At 36.3% G+C, this 22,791-nt stretch overlaps 3 protein-coding genes across 3 annotated transcripts; 1 reads left to right on the top strand and 2 right to left on the bottom strand.

Moving 5' to 3' along the window:
* The first annotated feature begins 3 nt into the window (after positions 1-3).
* Positions 4-3,360, top strand: LOC134183265 (uncharacterized). The gene is made up of 6 exons (XM_062650758.1): positions 4-337; positions 1,659-1,811; positions 1,875-1,993; positions 2,200-2,310; positions 2,862-2,929; positions 2,992-3,360. The coding sequence occupies exons 1-6, from the start codon at positions 79-81 to the stop codon at positions 3,119-3,121; spliced, it is 840 nt and encodes a 279-aa protein (XP_062506742.1). The 5' UTR covers positions 4-78; the 3' UTR covers positions 3,122-3,360.
* A 371-nt stretch (positions 3,361-3,731) lies between these two features.
* Positions 3,732-8,268, bottom strand: LOC134183558 (poly(ADP-ribose) glycohydrolase-like). The gene is made up of 4 exons (XM_062651140.1): positions 7,654-8,268; positions 5,053-5,186; positions 4,835-4,922; positions 3,732-4,777 (listed from the first exon to the last, which is right to left on the bottom strand). The coding sequence occupies exons 1-4, from the start codon at positions 8,263-8,265 to the stop codon at positions 4,163-4,165; spliced, it is 1,449 nt and encodes a 482-aa protein (XP_062507124.1). The 5' UTR covers positions 8,266-8,268; the 3' UTR covers positions 3,732-4,162.
* A 343-nt stretch (positions 8,269-8,611) lies between these two features.
* On the bottom strand, positions 8,612-22,782 carry LOC134183132 (uncharacterized). Its single transcript, XM_062650599.1, has 26 exons — positions 22,690-22,782; positions 20,684-20,790; positions 19,538-19,582; positions 19,387-19,473; positions 19,130-19,196; positions 17,763-17,834; positions 17,603-17,685; positions 16,368-16,428; positions 16,210-16,305; positions 16,067-16,138; positions 14,767-14,970; positions 12,937-13,016; positions 12,117-12,185; positions 11,991-12,051; positions 11,914-11,930; positions 11,794-11,851; positions 11,643-11,735; positions 11,178-11,238; positions 11,044-11,118; positions 9,519-9,557; positions 9,407-9,464; positions 9,314-9,343; positions 9,210-9,248; positions 9,091-9,154; positions 8,966-9,037; positions 8,612-8,901 (listed from the first exon to the last, which is right to left on the bottom strand). The coding sequence occupies exons 1-26, from the start codon at positions 22,744-22,746 to the stop codon at positions 8,821-8,823; spliced, it is 1,848 nt and encodes a 615-aa protein (XP_062506583.1). The 5' UTR covers positions 22,747-22,782; the 3' UTR covers positions 8,612-8,820.
* Between the last annotated feature and the right edge of the window lie 9 nt (positions 22,783-22,791).

Below are 22,791 nucleotides of genomic sequence, written 5' to 3'. Positions count from 1 at the left end.
GGCCTGTTTACGCGCTTTGAAGATGTCTGGGTTTCCGAGGAATCTATTGCGCAGAAACGTGTTGGACTCCAAAACCTGATGCCTGTGTTGAATGATGGTGATCTGCCTGCTAGACAAGCTTGTGACGGTGATGTCTTTGCAGGCTCGTTGTCTAGAAAGCTACAGAAGTTGATGTTAAGAATGAAAGGCGAGCATATGAGTGAAGATGGCCGCAGTGTTGACTACCGCGCATTGAGAAAGTCTGAAGTGTTTAAGGAATATCAAGAAAAGACGCTACTCCTGCGGACTGTTGACATACGGTCTTTGCAAGAGAACGATCGGCTAGCTTTCTATATTAGTAATTATTACTATAAATATTAATCGTTACTATAAATATTAATTATAATATAAATATTAATTATTACTATAAATATTAATTATTACTATAAATATTAATTATTACTATAAATATTAATTATTACTATAAATATTAATTATAATATAAATATTAATTATAATATAAATATTAATTATTACTATAAATATTAATTATTACTATAAATATTAATTATTACTATAAATATTAATTATAATATAAATATTAATTATAATATAAGTATTAATTATTACTATAAATATTAATTATTACTATAAATATTAATTAGTACTATAAATATTAATCATTACTATAAATATTAATCATTACTATAAATATTAGTTATTACTATAAATATTAATTATTATTATAAATATTAATCATTACTATAAATATTAATTATTATTATAAATATTAATTATTACTATAAATATTAATCTTTACTATAAATATTAATCATTACTATAAATATTAATCATTATTATAAATATTAATTATTGCTATAAATATTAATTATTACTATAAATATTAATCATTACTATAAATATTAATTGTTACTATAAATATTAATTATAATATAAATATTAATTATAATATAAATATTAATTATTACTATAAATATTAGTTATTACTATAAATATTAATTATTACTATAAATATTAATTATTACTATAAATATTAATTATTACTATAAATATTAATTATTACTATAAATATTAATTATTACTATAAATATTAATTATTATTATAAATAGTAATTATAAATTATTAATTGCCGAGCGTAGTTACTCTTTACTGTCTTGTAAATAAATTATAGAAATTAATTAATACATGCAATTAATTATAAAATATTAAGAATTATAAAATAAATAATTAATTATAAATTATTAATTACCGTTTAACTTTTTATAAATAAATTATAGATATTAATTATTAATTAATTATGAAATATGAATTAATTTTAATAAATTTTAAAATACTAACAATTATTAGTCAATTATAAAATAATTATAGGAATTAATTAATACATGTAATCAGTTATAAAATATTAGGAATTATAAAATAAATAATTAATTAGAAATTAAGAATTACTGTTTACTGTCTTATAAATAAATTTTAGATATTAATTATTAATTAATTATAATGTATTAATTAATACATGTAATTAATTATAAAATATTAGGAATTATAAAATAAAGTCATAAATTATAGAAATTAATTAGTATTATCTTGTACTTATAATTGACTAAAACATTAGGTGTTGACTTGCTTCTCCATCATGTTTGTATTGTCTACTTCCTAGATGTGTACAATGCTTTGGGTCTTCATGGGTTGGCCATACAAGACAAGCCACTCAACAGTGTGCTAGAAGTCGACTCTTTCTGGAGCAGTACATGTTACAATATCGGTGGTCATGTTTTCTCACTCGACGACCTAGAGCATGGAATCCTCAGAGGTTGGACGATAGATGTGATCACAAATTTGTTTTTACTCCATTTTATTATTTGTCTTGTGTTAGGTAACCGACCACATCCTGCCACTGGTCGTGTTTGTTTTCAGCTGAACGATCCTCGATGTCAATTCTCAGTACATGTTGTCGATCCTCGTATACATTTTGCACTCGTGTGTGGTGCCAAGGTAGACTGAAGTTAATTAATTAATGTATATTAATTTATGTGTGTGTATGCATCTGTGTGTGTGTGTGTGTGTGTGTGTGTGTGTGTGTGTGTGTGTGTGTGTGTGTGTGTGTGTGTGTGTGTGCGTGCATGTGTGTGTGACACTGTGTGTGTGCATGTAACCTATTAAATGCTATTACATCTAAATATGATGTCATATTCTATTAGTCTTGTCCGCCGATTCAAGTTTATTCTCCAGACAACTTAGATCGAGGTCTACAAGCAGCCGCTCGGAGTTTCTGTGAACAAGAGATAGACATAGATCTTCCAAGCAAGATGGTAAGAACGTCTACATTGAAATTCTGTGTGTCTGTACTGTCGTGTATGGTACAATGTTCAAGCTCTATTGTATGCATGCCACAATATTGGCCAGGATTGCTTGATTTGATCATCAACTAGCCTGTCTTAATTAAATTAGAGGCAAACATTGTGCTAAGTGTTTTTCGCTCGTGAATCATATGTGTTGTGAATTCAATTATGGTTTGCCTCTAGTCAAATGATTAGAACACTTGGCTGTTCCATGAGGTGAGGGACCGGCAACGGCCAACTGTGTTCGTATGAAGTATAGGTCTCCTTGAGCTACATAAACCTCACACATGCTAACAAGGCCAACCAATGGCAACCACTAATTATTGCTACTGTAACACAGTTTTCGTCCATTATTGTTAGTCAAAAGTTTGGAATTTCAAAAAGTCTGTGTGGGTCCTAATGAAATCGCAAGTTAGTATAGTCAACGGGGTGGAGTATGAATACACAAGATGGACGGGGGGGGGGGGGGGGTCCTGCTGATTTTTTGTTAAATTCAAGCCACTCATTCTTGTATATTCTAGGTCACATTTTCTAAAATATTTCAATGGTACGGCTCAGATTTTGGTGACAGTCCGAGAGAAATTTTGTTGTGAGGATAAAGGAAATCGTTCACGTTCATCATGTTTTATCGGTTAACGTGATTTTATGTAGAACATGTCTGCCATACTTGTCCACAGACAAACAACATGCGGCAAAGCAAGTGATAGACGATCCAGAAATGACCGTCAATTACAAAGAATACGACTGGTCACTGAATGAAAAATTTGATGGCAAGTTGTAGAGCCGACAGACTGTCAGAGTTGTCTAATGTACAAGGCATCTTGTGTAGGCATAATATTTTTGTGTAAAGCAATAATAATGGAACAAAACGTATGCAAACAGTTTGCGAAAGCCAGTAAATTATATCAAAATTCGATGTAACCACTTGATAACATCCTCCTGGTAGGGATTATTATGGTCATGAGTTTCATGAACATTTGTCTTTCCTAATGTTTTAAGAGTTTCGTTCTATCTGTTGTACGTCTACCAAGTCCATGTGGGCAAGCCTCGCGTTTTCATCCAGTCAGTCCACATGACAGTCTAATTGAATAGACAAGCGTCTTTTAGTTCTGAATGCTCTACTTGCAAGCAACTCAATGGATCATAAAACTACACGTCAACAAGCTTGGTAGTTTGACTTGTATTCTCTTGTACACAGAAACCTGAGTTAAGTATTTATGCATTGACCTCAAATGGCTAGCTGATATTACACCATGCACACAGAACTCTCATATATTGAACTATTACACGCGTGTTTCACTATGTGATATTGACCATACAACCGGCAAGCCGTCAGGTCAGCCTGAGTTGTGGTGGCCCATCAACAACATTTACACAGACTAGTCCTTCAGTAGTCAAGTGATGGCAGTACTTGTCCATAGGCAACTGGTCTGTGTAAATACTATAGTATTATTCCAACAATAGAAACAACCTGAAATCATTTATGTAATGAATTCATTTCATAATGAATTGAAAACGATATCAGAGTACACCACCGGCATGCTCGTCTGGAAAACAGTTACAACTTCAATTCTGGAAATCAACTACATCACATAGCCAAGATGCATATCTTGAACCTACACTTGAAAATATGTGCCACAGTGACAATGCAAAAGCTTCGGTAATCAATAAATTGGCGAGTTACACTCATGACATTGAGTACGAAAAATACAACCATTTCATGTCTCGTATCAAACGAAGTTTCATGGCTCATTCATTAGCCGTTTAAAGGCTGTAACAACACAAGCCTCATGAAAATTTTAACTAAATGAAGTCAATCCAATCATACTGCGGTATCAGTATCGTACTGAATGACTGGGATGTCTTCATTGTACTCAATCGTTATATCAAAATACTTTGCAACAGCCGGAATAATGTTACAGCGATCTCTACTGCCCCTGGCTACCTTACTCAGGTTTAGCATCACCTGCCATAGCATTCCAACCGTGACTTCTTTCTCGGTCAATCCTTGCGCGAGAGCTCTCATCATCACACCAATCTTCTCCGTTCCTTTCTCAAATGTGTAGTATTTCATTGAGCGTCCAGACACAGAGACAGCACACCACTGAACGAGGAATTTGACATGGATGTTGCCTCCGAAAGCTCCACAGCCCCAATTTCCTGTTGCTACACTTGGATACTTTGACTTACTGCATTCTGATTCTTCCGGGTCGAGGTCCATAAATCCTGCAAGTGCCTTATTGGCATCTCTCTGTAAGTTCTCCAGTTTAAGCTGCAATCCGAGTGAAGTTTGACCACCGGGCATGTCAAAGTAAGGTGTGGCATCTATTGCTGTGATTGCAGTACACACGGTGCCTTCCTCATCATGTGGTGTCTCGTCAATGTGATTCCCACCGTAACTCAGAGAAAATGCATAACCTTTGTAATTGGAGAATCTCTGTGACATGATAAAATGGGTTAGAATCGAATGAAGTCGTTTTGTTTCTGTGTTTACTTCAGCTCCGGTAAGGACGATTGCTTCCAGCTCTGACATGTCTTCACAGAACATCATGGCACATGTCAATTCGGGATTTATAGAAAACCTTACAAACACATATACAAATAATATGGACGCGTGCACGCACACACACGCACGCACACACACACACACACACACACACACACACACACACACACACACACACACTTCTCTAGACTGTTGTGCTGTCTCACCTTATTTCCTCCTGTACACATCCTCCTAATATAACTCCACCACCCAAGTGACAATTCGCGAAATCTGCTTGTAATGACCCTCGAGCATCCTCGATGCCTCCATCCGGAATTACCTCAACACCACACAACAAAGCCTACCAGTAAAAGAGAAAAACCTTTTATGTCATGCAGACAGTTGGAACAAGGAAATACGGCCACCACCATCTCAAAGGCTACGCCCAACGGCAACTTCACTTTCCTGATTAAAATATCAACTAGATCTGTTAGACTTTGACATGGTAATAACCATATTTACCATTGTCTTAAATCGACCCTCATAAACCTGTTAGGTGTTGATTAAAACAAATACACTAACTGCAGAATTTTCCGAAATTTAACGAATCGAAATGCGTAACAAAATTTTCACAACTGTACGACCTGTTCCTTAATTTCAGAAAATAAAATAACAAAATTACGTCATCATCACTTGAAGGCGTTCATGAGTTAACAAGGCGGTCGTTAGGGACAGCAAGAAGTGCTGAAGATTTGATAGTGCAAGCAACACAATGTTGGACATGCATTTAGTACTACTCTTTATTTCATCATGTCTGGCTCTTCTTCACCATCTGTCTTCCGTGTTGTTTACCGTCTGTCTTCCACGTTGTTTCGCCCATCCTGACAGTCTACTTGGTGCTATCTAACCTTAGAATAGACCACGTCGATGGCCTTACTATCTTTGAATTCCAGTTTCTCTACCACGGTATTGTCTTTGTTCCATGTGAGAATATGATGAAGGATCTCGGCATTGTTGCTGGGATTCAATTGCACATCTAGGCTAACTGACATTTATTATGTTGTTGGCGGTGTTCACACCTCTATTTCTGAAGTGTTGCCCACATTTTCCTCTGAAATATGCATTAGGAAAACCTTCACATTCGTCAAAAACCTGTTCAAACATGAATTTTATTATTTTTCCTATTCGTTAAAATTTGGAAAATTTGGTATATTGAAATTTGAATTCAAAGTGTGTTATCTTTACATTCAGTTTTAATTGCTAAAGCATAATCTCTAAAATACAAACATTTAAATCGGCACAATTTTGGTATTTCAGCCATAATGGACAAGTCACATAGTGACAATATCTTGTCAAACACTTGTGTAGGTGTGGCTATAAAGAATCAAATACAGCGCATGTACACATCACTTGGAGGTAGAACAAACTCCTAAACCCCCCCCCCCCCATGGTAACACCAAAATATATCATATATCAAGGGTATAATTAAACAAAATATTTTTCAGAGTAAATGGCAACCTGCACTAAATGCCAGTTAGTCATATGGCACCATCAGGTTACACACTCTTAAAAGCTATTTTATCAAACATATGCCAAACACTCTTAGGTCTGTGTAATACAACATCCATTACAGCTAAAGTGGATAGACACATATCAGTGTGTTGGAATGACAAAAGATACTAAAACTAGCAAACATAAACCAAATGATCATATGCCTGTAATACAACCCCCATTACAGTCTGCTACATCACAAACAGTTTAGCCTCCCTTGTTGCTTATAAAAAATTTACTGGAGTTCAAAACTACGAAGCACATGCATCTGCCCACCACAATTCCCTCATGAAAATAATACAGTCTATACAATATATTAGATATTAGGTGATACTGGTATTATGACTTCATTGATGTCTGGACGTCTGGAACTTATTACCCTAAATAGTTGAACCTGGCCTGAGGCTTGTACTGAATAGCCCTGGGGGCGAGGCAATGCAATCAATACCTTCTAGGGTGTAATAAGTCTTAGTTACTGTATCCATATTGAATGACTGTATAACTAGGTGTACTTCATGAAGGAATTAGGATATCAGTCTATGGGAAACTAATGTCACCGTCATTACTTAAACAGCAACAGAGACAGACACAACAAGAATGCATCAAACATCTACAATTTATAAAAGACTTTGTAAAGTACCACAGTGGGTGGGTGGATACATGTGTGTATGTATATATAAATAAATATATTTGGAAAAATAAGAAAGAAAATTGTAAAAGATTTTGAGATTTAGGGTACAGTTAGACCTCATTCCGACACCCGATAATCCCACACCCTCACTTTCTGATGAAGGTACACGACTCTGTATTTGTCACCGATAATCGACAGTCACGTTAGTCTGACAGAAACCTGTAGGACAAATGTTGCCACAATAATGAGGTCTGACTGTATTTCATCACTACCAGATACATTGCATGCACATGCATTGCACCCCTAAACTCCATATCGAAAATCCACACAAAACTTGTACCACACAATGTATCTATGACATTCAATAATTAATTAATTAATAAACAAAATAATTAACTAATTAACTACCTAACTACTAAACCAATATAGCAGGAGTCAACTAATAATTAATTAACAATTACGTTGCAGTGGATGTGACTACACACTGACTTATTGTTTGTCTGTTGCAATTTGCAAATTAGCTTGTGTGCATGGGTGAGCGCATACCCTGTAGAAATAAACTTTACTTCTGGATACAAAGTAGCAGCACTGACATCACAATTTTTAATTAACATTTCTAAAAAATCTAGCCAACCATCACATATACCTCAGACGTCGACCAATCATAAGGCTGTGGCAGCAGTTGCCGTCGAATATAGAGAAATCCCTGAGGGTCGTGCTGCAGCTCTTTCAGACGCTCAAAGTAATTCAAGTAACAGCGGATTTTCGCAACCTCTTGAGTAGAACTACGAGAGCAGCTGAGAAGCGGCTGCATGTTACACTGGAACGGACGCTCGCGCGAACGGGGCAGCGTACCCAGAAACAGATTGGCCATCAGAGAGGAGACGAGCGTGCGAGATAGCTTTAGATATCCCGGACTGTCTTGTAGTAATAGGTTGATGGCGCCAGCGTTTACAGAGTGTTCGCCTTCGTTGGTCTTTAGAAGGCTTGGAAGACGTAGAGCGAGTTTAATTACGAACGGAAAAATTTTGTTGAACACTGTGTCGTCCGTTTGAGCGTCGAAGTGGTCTTCTAGGGCAGCTTTCAGTCCATTCATTCTGTGGGGTGAGCGGTCTGACAAGCTGGCAATATTGCGCTCTAATTCGTCGACCGAATCCGGTGGATTGATGGTAAGACTCTCATTTAGCTTCTGCCAGTAGTCTTGACCGGGAGCTGACCACTTCTTGCACTCTGGTGGCTTGACATTTCTTTGGCCCATCACTCTGTCTCATAAAACTGCAGGTCCCGGATGTGTGTGTGTGTGTGTGTGTGTGTGTGTGTGTGTGTGTGTGTGTGTGTGTGTGTGTGTGTGTGTGTGTGTGCGTGTGCGTGTGTATACGTCGTGTACCAATTACACTATACTGTCTACATTACATGGAAACTCCAGCTCCCAAACATCGATATGTTCACAATGGTGCAGTTCAATGTTTTCCTATCTGCTTCTATGCTCATGTTCTAGCTATAGGGCCATAAAGCAAGCCCCATCTAAGGCATACTAAAACATATACATACAAAGACATAGATGTAATCTATATATACAGGCTCATCAATGCCCCTGTTCCGTTTTCAGCCTCTTAATTGTCGCACTCAATAAAACGGACACAGTCATCATGTATATCTAAAGTGAAGAATATAATGCGTTTGTTAACTTATGAAATGTGTTTAATACAAGAGGTGGTCAATACTAAAAATTAATTAACAATATAAAACAAGTTAATTAATTAGTGTGTTCCAACAGTTGATTTTCCAATCGGATGGCACAAACTTGTGTCTTCTAGCTCCTTGAGTTGCCATCAAAAGGTACGATATCACAAACAACAAATCCTCTCTCAAGTAACTCTTCCTTCATCGACGCCTGAAGACACAGAGACAAACGAATAATGATGGACACAACGACAGCGGTCGGCAAATAATATTGCCTGGCATTGAGGATCCAAACACAAACCAATAACTGCCCCTCCACTGCCAGGAAACTTGGCTGCAGATCCGTGCTAGAAAACCACATCAAATGACTTGCAATGAATAGCAACCATGTTTCATATACTTTTCGTGCAACTTCAATCATTTCGAGGTTCCGACTTCCCAAAGCCTTGTCACCATAGACTTTCCTACATAACAAGCTAACTTAATATCTACCTGATAAACTTTCATTATTGCATTTACCTTCTCAAGTCAAAATTATCATTCATCAGTAAAGCGAGGCTATAAACATTAAAACAGTACGAGTACAGCTGACAGATGCAGACAGACATAACACATGATCTTACGTTTCCCAATCCTTCTTCTCAATTGCATCTCTGCAACACAACTCGACTATTATATTGCACCCATTTGGTGCAACGCTTGATAGTTAGTCTAACTTGGAGTTTGAAGCTAATTCAGCAAATTGTTTCATAGCCTTATGAACTTCTTCATCACCTAATGTAGAATAACCAATCATTTTAGTGTAAACATAATATAAACAAGATGTACCTGAGTCCCATCGTGCTTTCACGTTGCTATGAATTCTTCCTGCAACACATAAAACAATTCTATGTAAATAAATGTAGTACAACAGACAACAAACAGAGGAACTAAAGTAAAATGGAACTCACAAAAAAAGCTAAAACAACATTATGAACTTGTTTTGCCAGCGTCTTGAACGAGGTCACATGTTTATGTCCAATATTTGTATATATGTTTGTGCAGTGACTCTTGGATTCTTTGTAAAGTCATATATACTAAATATTATTTATCTTTCTTTGCTATATGTGTTTACTGCCCATTCCTCCAATTTTTCTCGCTGCTCACAGTAGACATCAAAGCACTTCAGGTCTACAAGTATACAATACCTACATGTGTCGATCAATACGTTCGTTGCATGGTCATTCATCATTCATCAATCAGTTCAATGCTGCAATTCTAACAGTAACTACATTCTAAGCAATACAAATACCTAAGTTGGCTGTATAACAATAAATTATGCTCAACAATAACAATATTAAATGTATTTTGTTCATACACTGACATAGTACATTACCCGCAGCTATACATACTAACAGCAATTACATAGAGTCACAGCAACCAACACGCACGCACACACACACACACACACACACACACACACACACACACACACACACACACACACACACCACACCACACATACACACACACACACACACACACACACACACACACACACACACACACACACACACACACACACACACACACACAAGAAAGAGAGGACGACACATTAAAAATACGATTAGTCATTGATTCAATCATGTCTTCAAGTTGTATTCTCCATAGTCTGATATATCAATCAATCAATCAATAAGCTTCCGGTTATTGCTTTTATCTTGGAATTCTGGTTCAATAAAAAAGCATTTAGACTATGTTATCACTAGAGTGATACACTCTCCACAAGCTCAGAAAAGTAGTTGCTGTTTAAGACACATTGCTTCTTTGAACAATAGGCCATATGTACCTGTCAGGAAACTCTGGCTAGGAATCCCTAAACCTCATCTGCACCTTCTTTTCCATGCTTGGTGGATCATGTCGCATACTTTGCGAGATGATAGAATCCATGTTTCACTTCCAGGGCTGATTACCAGCAACAACACTTGGTCCATCATCTTCCTCCAAACAATGGAATTTGACCCCATCACTTTCACCAACCTATAGCTAAGCATAGATAATAAAGATGCATAGAACTTTTGACATCTGCCAAGCACCGCTTCTATATCATCTGACATAATAGATGAAATTATATGACCTAGATGGGTAATTGTGTCAACTGACGTTAATTAACCTTTTGCCACCCAAAAGGAATTCTATTTCACGGTATTTGACATGTCCCGATGGTTTGAACACAATGAGTGTATATATACTGTTGTTCACATTGAATAGAAAGAAGTTATTATATCAAAGTATGTCAAAATCAAAATGGACAATCGAGTTTTCAATTTCAAATTGGCAATACGATAACAAATGGTCACCAAAATCTGACTACCTGAATCACTAGGATTGCTCTGATAGGCAAGCCAAAACTGTGGCAGTTGAGACATTTCCAGGTTCATATATAGACCTACAACAGCGCATCATCTATTACTGCAATAAACTTCAAGAAGCAAACGACACACTGACCGTGTCCTTGAGCTCGAATCAAGTCAAAGGCAAAGTCCATATACACCAATCCTTCATATACCTGAAATCCAATGTACAGACATAAAGACTGTGTTGCTAAGCATTCAATTGCACCAAGCAGTTGCAATTTTGCCTACATTTAGTTTTGATTTTGCTACTTTAAATTAAAAATAAGATTAATGCAACATTTCAATTGCAGCTGCTGTAAAACTGTTCATCAATCATGCAGTCAAGACTTGTACAGTTCTGACTAATTATAGTTCTGCAATGCACAAAACACGCAATTTCCTTTGAAGTAAACCTGAATGCAGCTACAGTCAGAACACAATTAAATTTCGATTGCAGGCAGCTAGATCTTGAGTAAGCGAGTAAGTAAAATTAATGGATAGGAATACTTGCAAACAGACACAGCATGTCAACAAATGAAGCACAACATCTTACACTAAACAGAAAAATAAGTGAAACCTGAATAACACGATCTTGCAAACCAGCTTGGATAAACAACTCCTCACGTTCTACATTCAACACAAACTCCGGCCTTAAAGCCTTCGGTAAGTCCTAAAATAAAAAAAACAGTGACCACACAATACACCGTGACGATTCCAATGTACTATACATTGCCTGTTAAGTTGAAAAATCTCATTAAACAATTGAGTGTTGCAACAACGATTGCACTAAACAAAATCAGAACCTAGCGCAATAATACATAATGCTGCTACTCGTGTTGCACACCAACCTGCTGCCAGCCAGTCCCTATGAAAAACACAAAAGTCACAAAAGTTACATAACGTGTAGCTTTGCAGTTCAACATACGACTTGTCTTGGAATATTTGTCTCGTAGCTAAGGGTGAAGTTTCTCTTAGCCAAAGCTATACTGTCAAAATCATTACGTTCTGATTACTGTACAATATATGTGGTACGTGTTGTATTGTAACTAACCCACGAGAGGCACAATATTCGTAGAACTTTTTGCAAGTCGCTTGTAGTAAGCGAAGGCCACCTAGATACCTTGAATCACCAACAAGAAACTAAGTTTTAGCACACATGTTCCACAAGCAAACAAATATTTAAGTTTAGAGCAATACAAACATAGACTGCATATAAAAATGGTGTGAATGTGTGTGTGTGTGTGTGTGTGTGTGTGTGTGTGTGTGTGTGTGTGTGTGTGTGTGTGTGTGTGTGTGTGTGTGTGTGTGTGTGTGTGTGTGTGTGTGTGTGTGTGTTTGAATTTGCATGCTGTGTGCGTGTACATGTGTGCATGTGTGTGAATATGTTCTAAATAGTTTCTTCCAAACACTGCATTAAATCTTTATGAAGATAACAATTTAAAAATGTCTTAGTTTCAACAAAGTTCAAACACTAAAAATGTATAAATAAAAGCTTAGTACTCCCATTCTTTAGTATACAGCTACAATACTTCAGATGCAAATGTAATACTGTAATAGGTAATTCAGCAGTACTAGAATGTAATGTAGACACTATCCGAGCCAAATATAAACATCTGTAGCTATAAAGCAGTTTCTTGTGGTTAGATGTGAGTCAGATGTGGAACGACATAAGCTAATTGCTTGTGATCAATCATGATGCATTTAAATGCATAAAATATAATTACCCATCCACTAACCTTAGAACCACAAAACACTACTGTGTGATATACTTTGATCTATTTTAGATTATTGCAAAAATCATATCAGTGTAAATAGCAAACTTCATTACAAACTACTTCATTACATAAACTGGTATGCACGTTGCAATTTACCCTTCTTTACGGCTAATCCAATGGAGATCTGATAAACCACCAAATTCAGTCGGATCGTTGAGTTTATGTGGAGTAAGCACCTGCCACAATGTAGAAGCAAATCAACAAGCCAATGTGTCAATTATTAAACTAATATTAATACCTAAATCTCAAAGTCACTGCAGACAAGTTAGCAACACAGTAACCATTAGACATCAGTATTAATATGTGCAATTAGCATTCCTCTTGTTAACGTCTAATACACATCAACAAAGCTTGTACACCACAGTACAAAGTGCTAAATGTGTGTGGTAATCAATAACCAATAAACAACGGCCCTTTATCTTTCAGAGACAATGATGATGCATATTGTCACAATATCAAGTTGCTAGTCTTTACGCCATGCACTACAATAATGTAACGTGTGTAAGTCACAACCCATGCAAACATTTTAAAAAACAAAGCTGCTGTCACACTTCAATAGTTTGTCAATATACAAATAAGTTATTCAGGGTAACCATGTTTGCTAAAACACACAACCCAAGTAGCATGTCCTTTGCTGTAACGTCTATGTGACTGTATATTATAGACAAAGGTCACTCTGTAGAATGTCCCCCTCTCCCATGATAAACATAGCAGACTCTGTATGAACTGTTTAAAGTTTCTTGCCACTGTCATTTGCACTCACTCCAATGTTCCTAATGCAAAAGCACCTCTCAGTTTATTTTCAAATACAAACTAAGAGCACCGTCATAGCGTGGTCTTCAAGTTCAGAGAGGCTGCAAGGCCATGCACCACTATTTCCTTTATTACCTCCACAGCATGGCCATCCACAATTGCCAGGAAAGTGTAATGGGCATGTGCACTTCACCTGTCCCAACTGTTTCCACGTGGCTTCAGTCATCACCATACTGAATTATTGATGTGTTCCATGAAACAGATAGTTAATGTTGTCACCACAATAAGACTATGCTGACTGTTTGGTAACCTGAGGGAAACACAGAGCTCTTGCTTGACACGCCTACAAAACTTGATAAGGTTTCTAGCCTCCCCAAGTCCCCTGACACTACGCCAGTGCTAGGAGCCACAGTGGGACTGCACAATCTGTGTACCAACTGTAAAGTGTGCTTTTCTCAGTTGGATCATGGAGTGTCTAGGGTTTATTAATTTGTACACCCATTTTCAAACTTGTCCTAGATTTGGCAAGATCTTCATACTTTTAAAATTTTAAAATTGATATGTTAAGCCATTCTAGAGATATCGTGTTTACAGAGAGAAACAGACAAAGAAATAAATAATTTGATAGACAAACAGACAGACAGTCAGACAGACAGACAGGCAGGCAGGTAATCACATGATCTCCATAGTCAATAAGTTTAATAAATTAGTTCCTGTTGTTGTTTTAGATGTTACTGTTATCATATTTGTCATATGAAACAAATGAAGGCAGACAGTCAGTCAGACAGACTGACAGCCATACAAATAGAGTGGCATGCATACACGCACATAGCAACAACAATAATAACAACAATAACAATAACAATAACAATAACAAAAACAATAACAATAACAACAATAACAATAACAATAACAATAACAATAACAACAATAACAATAACAACATAAAAACAATAACATCAATAACAACAACGATAACAATAACAAAAATAACAAAAACATAACAACAACATTTCATGTGCTACATGTGTAGGTTAGAAACACATTACAGCATGAGTAAGCATGACTAATGGATGCTTGTCGTAGTGCATGTAAGAGCTAACCTTACAACTAAACTTGTGTATACCATTAGCTTACAATACGTGTCTCTTTCTAAATTACAAACACACTTACTAGTTTTTCACTCTCCACTATCGTTACTTCAGCCCAGAAATTAGAGATTGACATGGAAATTGTTTTGCCATAGAAACCATCTGATGGATTGCCAATAAGTCCAATCCTAGCATAACTCTTTGATCTAATTGGACTAATTCGCTCTCTAAGTGGTAAAGCAAGTGCCATTATTCCCTCCACTTGTTGCCGATATTCCTCCAAACTCTAACATAACAACAAGAGACCATTATGTATGGACAACAAAGCAAGAAACATTTGTACAGAAAAGCAAGTATTGAGTAAGTATTATGATATTGTTTGCTATAAGTGTACAGTACACCTCTGGTTGAGTACAAATCTGCACAAGTAATGTTTGACAGTTCAAATAAAGTTATACAGTTGCTGACTGAACATTTGTATGAGCTCATATAATAAATTAGAAGCATCTATGATGAGATGTCACAATACACGTAGAAAATGAAACATGACCAAATGTAGAGTTCTTTAATTTCTTGTCCATTTGTCTACTCTGTGTATGTGTGCATGTGATTGTGTGTGGATGTGTGTGTGTGTGTGTGTGTGTGTGTGTGTGTGTGTGTGTGTGTGTGTGTGTGTGTGTGGTGTGTGTGTGTGTGTGTGTGCGTGTGCACGTGTGTGTGTGTGTGTGTGTGTGTGTGTGTGTCAGTTGTTAGATGCACCAAGAAAGGCTGGTGGTTAGAAGTTAAGACACCTTAATTTCATTAATTAAGACACAATCTACAGAAAGTCATTATTGATCACAAAAATTGGGAAATGATAGCATGTGACCCCTCAAGATAGAAAAATATGACATTAGGTTTAGATTGTTACGAGGAAGCTAGAATTGACAAGATTGAAGAGAAAAGACTAATGCATCACAACTATACACCACAAACTTGACTAATGGTACAAAAAACCGTTGCAATATCTGTCATGGAGTATGTTGTTCTAGAATTGGACTCTTTGCACATGCTCATCAAAGACAAATTGTAAACTACTGCTGAATGGAAGTTGTGAACTCATTGTTGAGTAACGAAAAAGAAGAAGGAGAAGTACAGTATGTGCATGTGATCATGTTTGTGTGTGTGTGTGTGTGTGTGTGTGTGTGTGTGTGTGTGTGTGTGTGTGTGTGTGTGTTTGTGTGTGTGTGTGTGTGTGTGTGTGTGTGTGTGTGTGTGTGTGTGTGTGTGTGTGTGTGTGTGTGTGTGTGTGTGTGTGTGTGTGTGTGACATGCGTGCATGTGTGCATGCACATGTGCTTGACATATCCAGATCTAACTCAAATGTTCCATATATTTCCTTACAATTTGCCCAATCAATTGAAAACGTGTTGGAAGTTTCATTCCATATACTGGAGTTTGTTGCACAAACCATTCCTAAAGTAAGTCAAATACCATGATTAGTTGATAATGTCGGCCTTCATCCACTCAGTTAATGCAATACAAACAAAGAATTTTCCAAACACCAGCTGGTCCATATGTGTGTTTTCAGCCATATACTTATCAACCAAAGTCAAGCTGTCTTTATGAAAGCAGTAGAAAACCTACAAATGGTATATGTATATCACCACTGCTCGATCAAACAAAACACAAACTTAAAACTTACTACTGAGGCCAGTCTGGACTCAGTCTGTGTGTGATCAGGCTTTTCCAAAAATCTTGTAATTCTGTGTACAAAAATTGATACAAGTTGAGAAAAATAGAGAAAAGGCAAAACTATAATCTAAGTGAAGTGCCTGTTCAACATTTTGGAAAATTTTTACCTACATACAGATGTAAGCTACAGGGGAAAGGTGAGAGGCTGTGTACACTTCAAAAACATTGACGTCAGTTCTGCATTATTGCGTTATGTCTGGTTGACTAAAAATATGTGCTGATTCTCTTGCTGGTTTCATCCAGGGTGCACTTTATAGTGCAAATGACTAGGCCTCAAATACTGTCTTTTCTTTTAAATGCACTTACTGTCTAAGCTGTCATAACCGGTTGAGGAACAGATATACAAAACAATTAGTAATGAATTACAGGGAGTGTTTCCAGAGTCTGTTCCACTAATGTGCAATCTGCAGTACACAAGAATCTATTAGATCTGTATCAGAGCTGCATCAACATGTACATGTTTGTTCAAGATCAGCAGAACCGTGCTCATGTTGCTAGAGTAGAGCAGGCTACCTGAAAGAAATCAGCCGAAACAGTAACATGTCTGAATCCACTTGATCAGATGGTTAAACATCTGTGTGTTAGTGACCTGAACCTCAAACAAGGATCTCCAACAAATGAAAAGAGATAGAAGTATCTGCATTAGAAATCATTAAGAAACCATTGTTGTTCAATGCTCCCATAGCTTAAATACATTATCAGTTAAAAACATTAAATATATTAATTAATTAATTAAGAGTGATATCTACAAGTAATCATTGTCAACAATTTACATATGTTGTTGGGAAAGGGAGGAGATAAGCAAAAAGCATGTGCTTCGTACGCTCGTGTAGAAATTTTGAAAATTTTGAACAGCCCCTAAGCAGGTAGGCAAATGGACAAACAGACATACACACACACACACACACAAACACACACACACACACACACACACACACACACACACACACACACACACACACACACACACACACAAAGACAGACAAAACATAAAACAAATATTTCTTTATTCAAAACATTAAATTCTAACTTGTCCATGCAGTAAATGCAGTAAAGTTGTAAAGGACAAGTCAGCTATACAAAAAGACTGCATGCTAACAGACAACAAAATGAGTTAGTTGATACACAACAGATCATGATATAATCCAAACACTACAAGACAAATGGACACAACAAAACATTCACCTATTGTCTGCATCCATTTCAACGATTCCTCTAGACTGAGTGCATTCTGTTGCATCCAGTTCATAACAGACAGCAAGATCTCCCTGTACAAATGCAACCGTCCTCATCAATCTTAGAGAATAATAGCACAGCTAGAGCAAACAAAACAGCAACTACTAGCCTGTTTCCATTTGAAATAATCAAGCACTTGAGCTATGTCAAAGTTAGAAAAGAACAGCATGTCACCAGCAACCTGCATGACACATACAATTCACATACATGTATATATATATATATATATATATATATATATATATATATATATATATATATATATATATATTCCTGATATTCATTACACCTAACATGTAACTCAGCAACATAATGCTGGATGTTAAATATTGATGTGTGATAGTTTCTAACATTTTGCAATTGCATTGTATGATGATACAGTTAAGCCCGGGTTACAATATGATGATAACACTCAGCTGTTAAACTTCAAAAGACCATCTCAAGAGAAGCGGCGTCATTTGATGTTGACGATGACGCTGGAGTAGGATTCACTTCTATTTCAGTGTCAGCGTCATCTTGTAAACCAGGCTTAAACCGGAAAGTTTCTTGACACGATAATATTTTATTATTTATGTGAAATGGTCACGATGCTTTAGTAAGAGGTGCTCCTAGTTCCATAGAACCCTCCCAGCAGCAATAGATAACTGATGCTTTACCCATATTACTTTACTACACATAATCCTACACTCACTTCAGTGTATGATGCAAGACTCCAATAAGCAGGTACTCCTACTAATAATTGTCATTGCCATAAACACCGTAATTATCATTGCCTCCAAAAATAATTTCTGGCACACTTAATTAGGTGGTTTAGGGTAAGTGCTTTCCTCATCCAAATGCCAATTGGCCACTGTTACTTGTATTTAAGTAATAAAGGTTCTATTGTATACAATTGTTTGATCAATTAACCAACTCTTCCTTATTCACTACACAACATAACAACTTCATTATTATACATACAGCAGAAAATTGCTTAGAAACACCAGCTAGAGTCAAATAATGTGTCCAGCTGTACATGCATGATATTTGCTTAAAAGATATCAATTCTGTCTATGCTATATGTAATCAGCCTTTCAGTCGACTCTGGTTGTATGATCGAATTATGAACGTGTGTATATTCAGTTACAGAGACTTCAAGACAAAGCCACAGCAGTTCCAAATCATTTCACTGCCTCTGTGTCCACGTCAAGAACTCATGCAGCTGGAAAAGCAGTTGACTGGTTGAAGAAACTTCACAGTTTAGTAAAATAGCCTTTAGAGAGTTGCCTTCCGTTGACTGAGCCTAATACTGCATGTAGTTATCATAATATGTGTTGCTGTTTTTTAGATATTCTCATATTTCTGTAAAGTTTTCTGTTGATTTTGTTTGTGTGTTCGTAGATGTAACGCAAGTATATTTTAGTATTATCAATTACTATTATTATATAGTATTAATATGGTATACAGAATGTACACAAAACTAAATTTCTACCGTACCACCATCACATCATCTTTTATTTTCTTAATCTTCAAACACAGATGAAAGTCAGCCACCGCCCCTAGCCTGTTTCACAAAACAAGATTTTGCAATCAGCATTGACTACACAAGCCGTTACGATGTGACTATGTTCATCCATCTGTTACTCTGAACATCTTAATTAAGTATGTCCATCAGTTTCAACTTCTGTTGTCACTATCTGTTTGTACTGAAGTATTTTCTATGCAATACTACATCCTTATAATAAATTACTAACCTTGTGTCGTATGTTGTTGTTCCATCATTGATAATATTCTCTACAGGAAAGTCATTAGCTGTTGCCCATCTCTCGTAATACTTGTATCTACCATTGAAAATAATCACATGTATAACAACATGTGTTAATATAAAAATATAACGAGATATACTTGTCAGCATTCGTTACAAGAAAGACATTAACAAACTGTCGTCGGCTTTAAAACACAAGCACATAACAATATCAACAAAATATGATCCTTGACATTCAGATTATTTTACTGAGCATTGTGTTGCCAATATAAATTTATCTAGTTACATACAGATGTAGCAGTACTGTAAGTAGTTCTATAGTAATAGTAATACTGGTGGTAATGTGTATGCATGTATGATGTGTGCACGTGGTAAGTGTGTGTGTGTGTGTGTGTGTGTGTGTGTGTGTGTGTGTGTGTGTGTGTGTGTGTGTGTGTGTGTGTGTGTGTGTGTGAGTGTGTGTGTGTGTATGTGTGCACATAGTATGTATGTACCTGTGTGTGTGCACATGGTATGTATGTACGTGTGTGTGTGTGCACGCACACATGTTTGTTCTCATACATTGCAAGATTGGCAATAATGCAGAAGTGCCAGTAGAATAACCATTATATCTATATTTAAAGTGTTCCATTTCATGTACTCCATCATACAGCTGCTACAAAAGCAGCAAAATGCTACACTGTAGAGTTTTAATACACATAACCAAAGCAATCCACTTACACTAAATTGCCCCAACTAGCTGTCAAATACTAAATGTATTATTAATGCATCATGCTAGACGGGGGAGGGGGAAACTTGAAATGTGGATGTGCTCTTTATAAAGTTTTCTTTAAGTAAAAAAAAGCTGTTACAATAGACTTACATCAAAACAACCCCTGGACTTTCTAGGTAACTGTATGTAGAAAAGTCATAAAGAAAGATGAAAGTACATTTCATCAGGGTTAAAAAGGAGACTTCAATGCAACATCGATCCTTCTTGGCTGCTTGACAATAAAACAAAGTCAAGAGAGATAACTCTGTGAACTAATGCAAGATGATAACAAAAAGCTCGTCATAGCATATTGAATGATTCAATACCAAGTCTGTAATCTAAACTCCTGTTTGGGACATTCGGCTGACAATTGATTCAGATTTTAGAACTAAAATAAAGAAAAAAGGCTCCAATGGGGAGTATGCGCCCCATCCCCCACCCTCATCTGTACTGATCTCTGTACTTTAGATTTGCTCGTTATTCTCCAAACTTGCAAATTACATTATTATAGTAAAGCAATTACACAATAACTTACGTGTTTATTGCCTCCCACCAAAGATCAAGAATTTTTGTGTCCCCAATACCAGGCAGAAGTGCCTTAGGTACACCCTGCAAGTTACTGTACACACCCGATTTGTCCACCTGAAATATAAACAAGTTATTAACAGTTCAATTCATGAAAGCAAACACTGCAACAAAAAACTAGTTGGTAGGATTTGAAGGGTATCCTTATCTTGATTTATTACAACCATGTACATGCTACATAGGTGTAGAGCCCAGAGGCCTTGGCCTCCAATAATTCTCATGCACTAAAGGTGTGGACACTTAATTGAACCACAGCTATTTGTGAGATGCTACATTCAAACTTCCAGATCTTCTACTCACTGACAAGTAACAGTTGTGACATTTTGTGAGTAAATGTACGTGCATGATTATCAAAAAAATTTATGACTTTGTAATATAGAGATTGCATGCTGAGAGCTAGTTTGCTGTATATATTCCAAGATGTCAGTTAGTTAGCAAAGGTTTGAAGACATTCTTATCAGATGCATACTTCCACTCAGTCATGCAATGCATGAAACAATTATACATACAGAAGTGAACATGTGCATTTATGTTGGATCGTTTTCATAAAAACAGAGTTGGTAAAATGATCAATTATTAATTATAGTATTTTTCAAAATAATCTAGTCTCTTCCATGCAGTCAAAATTTATTCGGCAAAGTAAATGATTTAATTCTTTACATAAGGACTAGCTACATGTGTGTAAGAAAACTGGTAGACTGGCTAAGCTAAAGGTTTTCCCTAGTAAAATAAACTGAGAACAGATGGTGTATATTTGAAAATAACTAATTCTCTATGATACAATGACAATGATAGTATACCAAGTAATATGCTAACACATAGAACGATAACTGAGTTTCATTTACTAGAAGAAGTAAGTGCATAGTCCAATGCAAGTCAACGATCATCACTAAAAGCATATTACCTCCCACTGCATGTACTAATACTGGAGACATATGGGTGTATTCAAAAAATTGTATGTACTATGTATGTACAATGCTAAATAACTACGTAAGTAAAATCAACTACTGTCACTCTAACTATACTATTAATAAAAATATCTGTATAACAGATACCTATATATCATATCAATGTCATTAAGTCACTGTTCAGGGATCAAAACATGTGACTCTCAACCGAGAATGCAATTATTTCTACTAACGTTGGAAACCTTTCTTGATCTGTTGTCACGTAGACAGATGACAGATTCTCTTAGCAAAGCAAAGGAAATTCGACATCAGATCCAAGAAATGGTCATGCTGTAACTTGTTTTCATTTTTCAGAAAGGAGAGATGATAATCGTTTAAGAAAAGTAGTTGTTAGTTTGCTGGCTCCACCAGTTCAAGCGAACAATTACTAGCAGAGGCGTAAATGATGCTTGTTCCACCTTTAGGATCTGTTCCTCATATTTCCTCTTGTTTTCGAGCTTGTGTTTTCTGTAACGAGATGCTAAACTGGTTGTGCTGTAAGACTCTGCATGCGGATTAGATACTCTAACATCAAAATTAAGTTTTTTCAAACGACCTTCCCAGAATCCATAAGCTCAATCTACTCTAGAACTATATGCAAGTCTATACTTATATGGGTCTGATGTTTAAATTATTAAATTATTAGATTTTGACCTCCTAACATGAAAACTTCGAATTCCTACCCCTGTGTGTGTGTGTGTGTGTGTGTGTGTGTGTGTGCGTGTGTGTGTGTGTGTGTGTGTGTGTGTGTGTGTGTGTGTGTGTGTGTGTGTGTGTGTGTGTGTGTGTGTGTGTGTGTGTGTGTGTGTGTGTGTGTGTGTGTGTGTGTCATAAACTTCTCAAGAACTTATTCTGCAGCAAGTTGCGGTAATAGATAAAGTTGCTAGTGAGAAATCTGCCAAAATCATTTATTCCTACACTCTACAGGCAACTATTCATGTTTGTTCTAGTCGAACTCTCTCTCTAGATCTCGACATTACATCAAAATTCTCCCAAAATTGTATTATACCTTTATCTCCTTCTCCAGTTGGACTCCATGCCCAGCAACTAGAATGATGCAAATCATTCGCTTGCTAGCAGATGCGCTACTTGTGTACGAACAAAGCCGGTA

Source organism: Corticium candelabrum, chromosome 8 (genome assembly GCF_963422355.1).
Source record: "Corticium candelabrum chromosome 8, ooCorCand1.1, whole genome shotgun sequence".
Taxonomy (NCBI): Eukaryota; Metazoa; Porifera; class Homoscleromorpha; order Homosclerophorida; family Plakinidae; genus Corticium; species Corticium candelabrum.
The sequence above is the reverse complement of the archived record's forward strand: the minus strand, read 5'-3'. Positions and strand labels throughout refer to the sequence as shown.